This window comes from Drosophila willistoni (assembly GCF_018902025.1).
Source record: "Drosophila willistoni isolate 14030-0811.24 chromosome XR unlocalized genomic scaffold, UCI_dwil_1.1 Seg144, whole genome shotgun sequence".
In the NCBI taxonomy this organism is placed as follows: domain Eukaryota; kingdom Metazoa; phylum Arthropoda; class Insecta; order Diptera; family Drosophilidae; genus Drosophila; species Drosophila willistoni.
In genome coordinates, this window is record NW_025814057.1 from 5,894,182 (window position 1) to 5,905,530 (window position 11,349).

At 32.9% G+C, this 11,349-nt stretch overlaps 1 protein-coding gene across 1 annotated transcript; it reads right to left on the reverse strand.

The window, feature by feature from the left end:
- Positions 1–4,526: 4,526 nt before the first annotated feature.
- LOC6638605 (glycoprotein-N-acetylgalactosamine 3-beta-galactosyltransferase 1) lies at positions 4,527–6,206 on the reverse strand. The gene is made up of 3 exons (XM_023180679.2): positions 5,421–6,206; positions 4,986–5,355; positions 4,527–4,908 (listed from the first exon to the last, which is right to left on the reverse strand). Exons 1-3 carry the CDS (start codon positions 5,879–5,881, stop codon positions 4,672–4,674), a joined length of 1,068 nt encoding a protein of 355 aa, XP_023036447.1. The 5' UTR covers positions 5,882–6,206; the 3' UTR covers positions 4,527–4,671.
- Between the last annotated feature and the right edge of the window lie 5,143 nt (positions 6,207–11,349).

Consider the following 11,349-nt stretch of genomic DNA (forward strand, 5'->3'; position numbering starts at 1 on the left):
TGTGGAAGTCGGGAGAAACCCCTAAATGTCTAATCTACAGGTATGTGTCTGTCTTCTTCTTGAACGTCTCGGTCTTCGTTTTTGCCGCCGCCCTTCCTTCCTTCCTTCCTTTTGGCACGCGCCAAACCCTCAATGGGCAAAAGTCAAAACCATTTTTAAGGGTTGCTCATTGTCGTCCCCTTATAAGAAACATTCCTTTGCCCAAGCAAAGCAACATGTTCAAGACATTGTTGAGTCACCAACCAAACAACCAACCAACCAACCAAACAGTCAGCCAGACAGCCAACTAACCATTCCCATTTCGATGGATGGGTTTCCCCCTCCTTGCTTATGTCCTTGCTATTCCTTGTTTTTTTTTTCTGTTCTTTGTTGTCCTGGCATTTATGACGCTTTTCTTATTGGAGGTGCCAAGGCGCCTTCTTCTTGATGCCTTCTTTGTGCCTTTTTAGGGGTTTTTTTCTCCATTCATTCATTCATTCACTCGTCACTTAATTGAGTTGCGGCTAAAGGGGCAATTCCTTATGCCAATTGTAGGTTTCATACAAATTGAAATGCCCCCTAAAGCATATTCTGCCTTTACCTCGGTGTCGGTGTTGACTTCTTTTACCTTTTTTTTATGTTCTTCTTCCTTTCTTTTGGTTGTGAAAGAAGGAAGCGGGGAGAGGTGGGAGATGGTAGATGGGAAAGCGAAACCATTAAATTGATTATAAGGCATTGTTGAAATGTGTAAACAGTTTTTGTCCTTTTTTTTGTGTGTGTGTGTGTTGCGTCTTGTCCTTTTTTTGTTTTGTGCCAGACAGTTTGTCGCCGAGGGAAGTCCCCTCTTCTTTGTGTGTGTGCGAAAGAGAGTGTGAAGGCGTGGCCGCCTTAAGAGAAGTCGTAGCTAAGGAATGCGTCTAATTAGTTGAGCAAGGATATCTTGAGATAAAGGCATTTGAGGGAAGGTTTTGCGGTGGTTGTGAGCAATTCAAGCGTTTAATGTGCGGAAAGGAATCAATTTATCGTGTGGCAAGGATATACTGTATACATATAAATAGTTTAAGTATGGGATAGGAAGGGGGCGTGGCATTCGCTTTAATAAGAGAGTAAGATGAACGTATTTAGGAAATCAAAATGCATTATAATTGATTAACTTCTGTAGACCTTATATTTATTTATTTTTATTATGTATTTAAACATTTAAAAATTTTGTTTTCGATAAATTGAGATAAACAAAATTATGATGTTTGATTTAAAGATTTTAAAACATTTGCTGAGATTTCTTAGGGCATTTCTTCAGACACAGAAATAGTTCTAATTCTATTCTAAGGTTTTGTTAAATATATTTCCAAGTTTTTGGATTTGATTTTAATAATCCAAGAGTTTAAAAAGAATAGAATCAAGGATAATATACACCTCAAGAAAATATAGCAAAAGATCAATTCTAAGATTGAAATTGTTAGCCATTCGATTATTGCTAATTTTAATTTTAATTTAATTAACAATCCAATTTTAATTTTTAAACTATATTTCTTGATTTTTTGAGATATTTATTTAAGGAATTACAATTTTTAAAAGTACTTCAACTGGAGAAGTATTCAACTACAAGTATTCTGAGTGAAATTTTAGTTCTAGTCAACTAATTTCAATTTAAATTGTTCATTAAAGGCAGCTGTTGGAAATTTTTATGACCCCCTTCCTTTTCTATTCTTTTTTTATGCTGCTAACTAGAAATCTGTTTTGTCATGCCTGGCAGGACCTTATGTTCACGGCTTGTTGGCTGCCACACGTGTACAATTTCGATTTTTAGATAAAGAAACCAAAAGCTCCATATTTGTTTATGCAAAATAATGCAAATGAATATTAATAAAAGGCTATAGAGCGAGAGAGGTTCGTTTCTAGCTAGCTAGCTAGGTAGGTAGGTAGATAGGTACGCACGCGCAACTGCAACCCGTAACTGGGTTGGGCACGCTCCGGCTCGGGCTGGGTAACCCCTCCTGTGTGGCTGTGGCACAGATAGCGGTACATAACAAACATTTTTACAACGATAACAGGGGAAACAACAACAACAACAACGGTAACTTGAACGGGAATGAATATTGGGTACCAGCTGCTGCCGCTGCTGCTTTTGCCAAAAACGAGTTTATCCTTAAAGCAAGTCAAGGCTCGCGTGCCGCCGCACCCTGCTTTCATATATACATCTACATCCATATCCACATCCACATCCACGTCCACTTCCACTTTTCGAGCTCATTTCGATGCTCATAAATAACAGAAACAATAGCCAGGACAGGCCAAGCCAGGCCAGAGAGTAGAGTAGAGTAGAGTAGAGCAGAGAAGGCATTGCATTGGCAATGCAGATCCCTAGGTATTTTTCACGTGTTTGGACCGTTTCACTCGATTTTCCGGTTCTCGATTTCCACTCTACTTTTACCTACCACTCTCCCCTTACCAGCCCTACCGCCTTACCCTATCTACCTACCTACCTACCTACCTACCTTTGCCAATCCTATACACTAATCCACAGAAGAAGGCGCACGCGGCTGGCATCAGACCACTCTCCTCTGATAAATTGGGCTTTAAAGCAAAGAAGGGGTCGAAGCTTTGACAAATGGTTAAGGCAACACCCCTGGACAGCTCACAAAACAGTTGAATAGTTGAACAATTTCTTCTTGCATGCAAACAATTGATGGAAATAAATCTTCATCTTCCTTGAAAGAATCTCATCTACTTCTTGGTTTATTTATATCATTAAATTGTAGCAATTACATTAAGTTTAATGCAAGAAAAGGTTATTTGTCAATAATGTAAAAGCAATAAACTAACTCATGGAATTATGCAATCGGTCGAAACTTTATCTAGATACAACCAAATGCATTTAATTTATAACCAAACCATGACTCCAAATTCTAGATGACTGAGAAGAATAACAAAAACAATTAATTCCAATCAATTACAACTATAAATACTTGTGCTGGACACATTAATCAATCAAATCCTCTCTCTCTCCCTCTCTCCCACACATTTTGTAAACACTTAACTAATTGCATATCCTTGAAGTAAAGTTTTAGGGGCCACAACTTAAGCAAACATTTGCAATACTCTAGATCAAAATAGAAGTCCAATCCGGACAGAATCTATATTTACATTTCAAATAGATTGCATTAACAGAACATTAATTTGAAAGTCCTGCAAAACGACTTCCTTCAGACATTCTTGGCAATGTCCGCAGGACTTCCTCGTCATCCTCATTTTATTACATTTGTAATAAAAAACCAGAGGGCCGGGGCTAACTTTGACCCCGTCAAAGTTTGTATACCCTTGCAAGTTTTTTGTGTAAAAGGTCTAATGCTTGCGAAAGAACGGCTTAGAAAATAACGAAGTTATTGATCAAAGTCACTGTTCACCACCGATTGTTCCTATGGGAGCTATATGATATAGTCGCCCGATCTTAATCAAATTTGGCACAGTCATTAATAGATATGCTAAACTGAGAAATATAAATTTTTATGACAATTGCGTCAAAAGTAACGAAGTTATTGACAAAAGTCACTGTTTTCGAAAGATCGTTCCTATGGGAGCTATATGATATAGTCACCCGATCTTGATCAAATTTGGCATAGTTGTTTATATGTGTAATTAACTCACCAATATTAAATTTCACGATAATAGCTCAGAAAATACCGAAGTTATTAAGAACAGTCACTGTTCGTGACTTTGTCATTTGTATGGGAGCTATATGATATAGTGATCCGATCCGGCTGAATCCGAGATATACAACGCCTGCAGTATATACAAGCCCACATGCAAAATTTCAGCTCTGTAGCTCTTACGGTCTAGGAGGAGTTTGCGTTGATCCAGACGGACGGACGGACGGACGGACGGACGGACATGGCTATTTGAACTCGTCTCGTCGTGCTGATCAAGAATATATATACTTTATATGGTCGGAGATGCTTCCTTCTATGCGTTGCACACTTCTGACCAAAATTAATATACCCTTTTTGCAAGGGTATAATAAAACTCATGTTAGAAATCTTTTAATATCTTTAGGTTGAAATATAAACACTTTATTATACTTTTGTTGTTATTGGCAAGGTCCTTGCCTCTTACTTTTCTTGCAAACCTTTTTTATTTGAACTTGATTGACCTTAGTTATCTCTATGCCTTTCTCACATCTCGAGGTCAATGTCTTTGGCGGCATAACCAATATACTTTTACTTAAGGATGTCAATTGCCGAATCAATAAGCGTCACAAATCTTTGCCCAGCCTTGGGAAAGAGGAACACCACAACCAAATAAGTCAAAAATTCTCCCTGTTTATAAGCAGAAGCACAGACCGATATCATCTCTGATTGGAATAACCATTTGTGGGCATTCAGATTTTCTTTATCCAACACTCTGTGAAACCTCGTGAATTTGGATGGGATCAAAACCAAATATTAACAATATTCCTTTCGTTTTAGAAATAAATAAAATGATCGAATCATTAAGCCAAACAATGTGCTTTTCACCACAAAAATTGAGTGAACTTATTCATTTACAAATTACCAGTAAAATGCCAAAGGGTTAAGTTATATTTGTTTAAACTACCAGATCAGTCTTAGTAATATATAAAAATTAATCAAACATTAGAGTATATGTACTTGAAAATTATTAAACCGAACTATTAAGTATTAAGTTAACTTAAGATTAGTTAACACTTGTGCTTTGTTCATGGACTAATTGAAGATTATTATTTGTACGCAGCTTGGCCCAAAAGTTTAGTTTTTCTTGCATTTCTTGAATGGTCAAACGAGGTGGCAGCTTTTTCTGTATTAAGGGCAGGCCGGAGATATTTAGTTGATACATGAAATACTCGAACAGATGCATCTCCATTGCAGTGACATAGTGAAAACTAATGCCAGTATCCGATGTAATATCGCTCGACTAAAATACACAAAAAAAAATCATATAATAAAACTTCTCTCTCACTCTCATTCTCTATTCCTTGCCACTGAACTCACTTGGGGTCTAAAGAAATAATATCTGTCCAACCATGTGCCCTGCGGTGTATGTGGCAGTAAATGCTTTGGGGCCATGGGTAGGAAACGCTCACGACCCTTCTCATCCCGCGAATCGCCAGCCACTACGCCCACAAGACTAAGACATAAACCCAAATGTCTATCCTCCGATAATTTACTTGAGGGACAGTATATGGAATTTTTGAAACCAATGTGATTTAGCTGTTGCAAAGCTCCTCGACTCAAGACGTAACCGGCCCCACCGGACATATAACCCTGAGGGAAATTGGAACGAAACCGATGGCCAAAGAAGACAAGAGCATCTGGATCGAAGGGATATAGAAACCATCGCAAATTCTCCATAATAACAAAACTGAGAAGACAAAAATTAGCCAAAATTAGTTGGATAAACATTTGAAATTCAATACTCGCACTTACGTATCATCATCGGCCTTCAGATACCAATCGTAATCCTCACCATAATGCTCATGAACATATGCAAAACCCGCTCGCACTTTGGCATAAAGATTTCCACGTTTCTCCTTAACATGCAGATTGACTGCCCCCAATTCGGCATCATCTTCACTGCTAAGGAAAATGAGTTTGTTGCAACGTTTGCCCCAAGTTCGTTTAACCCCAGCCGCTTTGGTTGCATGCGATTTGGGCATGGTCAAGACCATGCAAAACACTCGCGTTTCATTATACAGCAGAGAAGCCAAGTCATTGTGTTCATCGTTATGGATGTTTACGGATTCAGTTGGCATCACTTGGGGCGTGGCGGCAGGTGTCTCTATATATAGCATATCATTTTCGCTTGTTAGACGCATATAGACAAAGATATCCGTTAAACGTATGCCTATAATCAGGCCCAAAACCAGGCACAAAGCATTTCGATACATGCCTTTGATCTATAAACTATTGATGAGTGGCATTGCATTTCACTTGTCGTCTCTTGCACAGCTGATGGGTAACTACAACTAACTCCAAGACCAACCAAAATCCAAACCCAAGTCCAACAAAAGAGAGAGAGAGCAGCAGCAGAAGCAGCAGAAACAAGTTTCTGGCATATTGTGTGCATGGCATCGATAATGAGTCAGAGACACATACATACAAACACACAAACACTCACACACTCCCGCACTGAAGATGTCATCGTCGTTGACATAGTCTGGCCGATTATTATAATATGAAAATTTCCAAATTTCCCAAAATAGCATAATTTATAATATATATACATAACAGTAAAAACTAACCACAGATGGCATTTTTATTCTGTTTGTGATCCAATAATTGGTAAACAAAACAAATTTAACCGGAAAACCGGTTTAAAGCTTTTAACACTTTTACTCTCAGTGACTCTAAAAATACCGAAAACAAAAAATTATCTCATTACACGTCGCGTGAAATGCTGCTTTTGGATGGACAAAACTTATTTGAATATTTGAAAATATGAAGAAACTTTGAAACCAAGTAGATAATGTCCTTTTTTAAGGATTTCCATTCATCCAATTTGAAAACTTGGTAGATACTGTGTCCTCTCTGACACCTTTATTTGGATCTAGCTTGAAAATGATAGAAGAAGATAGTTTTCAAAAATTGTGGCCTTTTTTAAGGACCTTGTGTTTCAAAATCTATAGCAGAAACGACTTGAACATTACTCAGATCCAATTCGCACAGTTGATTGGCAGAAACAACTTTTTATTGCGCGAAAGTAATTCTAATATATTTACTCATGGATGCTTGAAACCAAGTTGATTTAAGATATCTACCAAAGTAAATTAATATCTCTCCATGCCAAGTTTTTGACATGATATAGGGGAGTCTATAATACAAAAAAAAAAAAAGCTATTCATCAATACTAACTAGACATATGACTAGCAAAAAAAAAAACACATTCGAATATACACCACTCGAAAAAAAATTGAGTGAGAAACAGAATGAGTATGAGTGAGTGAGTTATCTCAGGCTACACTCAGTCACACTTTGTATGTTGAAACCAAATGAATAAGTTGTGAGGTGTCGAATGTATTCGAATGAAAAAGCGTTTGTTGTTTTTAGTATTACTAAGCGAAAACATTTTCATGTAGTACATTTTTAACCTATTTAAACAATTATTAAATCATCAAACAGCTTAAACTTATTATCATTTTCCCAAATCATATAACACCCAATAATCAAAAATATTATCAATTAAAGTTCAAAAAAATCCAAATCCAAATCAATATAAAATTTCCATAAAAATAAACAAAATATTGCCACTTACTAATTTTGTATTGTTATTAGATCATAATCCAAAACACATGACGAATACAAAATGTGTTCCAATCAAAGTTCGTTTGTAATAGTATAATTTTGGATTCTTCTCCTCCTCAGGAATCATGTGCTCCGTTTTTGGAAACCGATCTGGAAACATAGTTGTAATATGTTAAGAACAGAAAGCGTTCCGAACATAAAGAAAGTTCGAGGATCTACAGTAGAATCCGGTTATAACGATTCCGCTTATAACGTCCGTCCGGTTATAGCGACTAAAGTAAATGGTTGGTCCCAATACAAACTTATTTGAAAGGGCCTCCAGTACGTCTTCCGGATATAACGATGAAAATCGTCTGTTCATTGAGCGTCGTTATAGCCGGATTCTACTGCATATCAATCCAAGAACGAAGTTAAACCAGATGATCAAAATCCATAATGATATTCATGTGGATTGAGAAAACAAAAATGTGTTACTATAATTAATCGAACGATTTATCTCCACGGACTAAGAATGAGCTTTGTATTAAAAGACATTGAGCAAATTCTATTCAAAAAGGAAATGAATATGAAATGAATTATATATTTTTTGTGTATGAGAAAGAAAATTGTATATTCAGTTTATATGGTAATGAAATTATTTATTTTTATTGCTAGTTCATTTCATCAATTTCATATTACATTTTTATTTGTTTGCTTTGTTTTTTAGTATATGGACTAATTGATTTCACTTTGTTTTCGTTTTTTTTTTTTTGTGTTTTATTTTGTTTTAATTAGTTAATTTTACTTTACTAAAGATCTAATGTCTTGTTATTCGTTTTGTGTATATTCAAAAATTGCTAGTTGTTTCTTTTTTTGTTTTTTTTGTTTTTATCGTTTCTGGTTTTCTCTTCGCTTGGTATTAGAAAAATTATTACAAAAAAAAACATTTAATATTAGTTGTTTTTGTTATATAAACTTATAAATGTTTATATATATTTTTTATATATATATATATGTATGTATGTATATACCTTTAAAGGACAACTTGCGTTTTAATTTTCGTTTTATGGTTGTTGTTGTTGTTTGTTTTTGTTTTTGTTTTTTTTTTTTACATATAATAAGTGCACTTGCCAATTCTTGTTTATTATTTTAACTTTCTTTTCTTTTTGTTACATCTCCTTATATTTTCCATTCATCCTAAACAAAACGAAATTTGGTATAAACAAAAATTGTCAGGCAAAAGTTTGAAAATTTAAAAGTTAATTGTTAACTTAGAAAAGATATAATAGATATACCGATATATATATATATATATATATATATATATGTATGTATATGCATTTAGTTAGTTACACAGCCTTAAAAAACTACTTAAAAACTAAAAGAAGAAACATAAAGCGCCAAAAAGAGAAGAAAATAAACCAATTTAAAAAAAAAATATTAATTTCGATAACACATTAAAAGAATTTCATAATTTAATTATTTTTAAATTATTTTATAATTTAGAAAAAAGAAAAATGAAATTTTGAATTTTTTTTTAAAGAGTATTCCGTCTAATATATGTAATAACATGACAAAAAAAAAAAAAGAGTGGGAGAGGCAAATATTGTACGTCTTTAGTTTTAGTTTCTATAGAATATGTTATTTATATGTATGTATTACATTAATATGTTAAACATGCTAATTTCGCTTGAAAAAATATAGATATATATATATATTTATATATAAATATATATGAATGGTAATTCCTTTGCGTCTGCTTTTTTGTTTTCTGTATAAATTAAATTTATATATGTCAGTTGTAGATTTTTCTTCATTTTAATTTTCGTTCTTGCTTTTTTCCTTTTGTTTTTTATTTTTTATAGCTTGGCTTTTAAACTAAACTAAAAACTAAATTTGTTATTGTTTTTTTTGTTTTGTTTCATATCTTTCGTATTCAATTTTGTTGTTTTATCATTCTCTCTCGCTTGTTTCTTCTTTTTTTTTCGTTTTGTTTCTAGGAACCTATTTTTTAACTAGCTTTTCAATTTCTATAGAAAAAAAACAGGTTTCACTATAATTGTCTTACAATTAATTCATATTTTTTGTTTGTTTTCGTTTCTTTTGTTTTAACATCAAAATATATATATATATATATGTAGATGCATACATGTTTTATATCGGATTAAATCTTATCTGCATTTCCTCTAAATGTTTAATGATTAGTTATAAAATAATTCAAATAATTGTTTTCATTTTCGCATTTATGCCTTTCTTTCATCATCATCATTTATCGTTCTCATTCCCTGTTATAACACACTCATGCTCTCTTTCACATATACACACACACACACGCACAAATCAATTATCTATCAAAGAATATCAAATACAAAGTGAAACTTAATTTAACAAAATTAATCAGTTAATATTTATGTAATCGTTTGAAAACAAACATAATAATAGATTTTGTATAGCGTTTTCTTTTGCTTTCTTCGTACAATTTTTAGTTGCCTTTCACTTCTTCTGATTACTGGTTTTTCCCTCTTTCTATCTCTTTTCTTTTAACATTGGCACGATATTTATAAGTATATATATATAATATGTAGAAAATATATATATATATATATATATATGTATAAAGATATTTGTATGTATGTCTATAAACTAGTATGATTGATTAGTTTTAGTTCTACTTATTCATTCTCTTCATAATTAAACTGTCAAAAAAGGAGGTTTTTTTTAACACACATTAAAAAGAAAAATAAAAAAAAAACAAAAAAGAATTTGTTAAACAAAGTGGTCGTGGATAACTTCGAATAGGACGCAGTTTTTTATATATCCTTGCCCAGATCTCAACTCAACTGCTGCAAACTTTTGAAATTCGATTTCATTTTTGGGCTTATTCATTTCTATGTGACACTTGAAGAGTACAAAAATTTCCGTCATATGAAATAAACTATACCAAATAGCTAATTTGGCATACAACAAAAAAAAAATTGAACAGTTTCCTAGAATCTGTTAAATCAAACAAAAAAAAAATCGAATATTTATCCAATTATCAACTTAAACTTATTTTCAAATCATTACAAGCTACTTGATTGATTGTAGTGTCAGTTAAAAAGTCATTCCATAGTAGATACATTTACTTTGCGGACAAACCCCGACAGATTGATTTGTCAGTTGATACTGCTGAACAAGAACCTCACCATTGGCAAGGGTATAAGCAATAAAAAAAAAAAGAGAAAAAACTATAATATTTCTATGAAAACTAAGGTAAAACTTTAGCAAATTAACTCTTTGTTTTTTTTTTTTTTCCTTTTCCATTTTCACTAACTATTAACAATTCTCATTTATATATAAAAACAATCAACATTACAACATAAATTACAAAATGAACGTTGCTGTCGCGCTGCTGGTGCTTTGTTTTTGTTTGTTGTTGTTGTTGTTGTTGTTGCTGTTGCATTAGTTGTTAACTTATTTCGACTTGTATAAAAATAATGCTATGTATTGTAATTCAATTATTTAATATCTTGTATTGTATACAAAAGATTTCGTTTTGTTGATTGGTTTTGTTGTTTGTTTGTTTTGTTTTTGTTTTGTTTTTAAAGCATATTCAAAGCATATTTAAATTGTATTCACATTGCTCTCACAATTCGTAAAGGAAAACTATCTCTCCTTCTTAATGAGATTGCGGAACAATGGAATTTGTTTTATATTATTAATAATATGATTATATTTTATATGTTTTTGTTGGCTAAATGCATGCCGCAGGCCATCATAATATAAATCTACATATACGTATATATAATATTTAATATGTACAGCTCTAAATTGATTTTGTCATTTATCGAAATTCTAGATAATAGCCACAATTAGATTTTTGTGCCAGAAAAATAAAATTTGTGAAATGGATTGATTTTTATATGTGTATGCATATCTATAAGGATATAGGAAACGAACGATGACCAAGAACTAAATGATAATTTGTTTGCTTTGTGTTCCTTTCTTTTCATTTCGTTTCTTTTTTTTTTATCAGTTTGTACAAAAGTTTTCTTTTTTCGTTTCTTGTTTCTGGTAATTTGTTTCTTTCTTGCACACAACTTAGAGAAGAAGTTTTTTAAACCACTAAACTAGCCTAGCTTAGAGCTAACACACA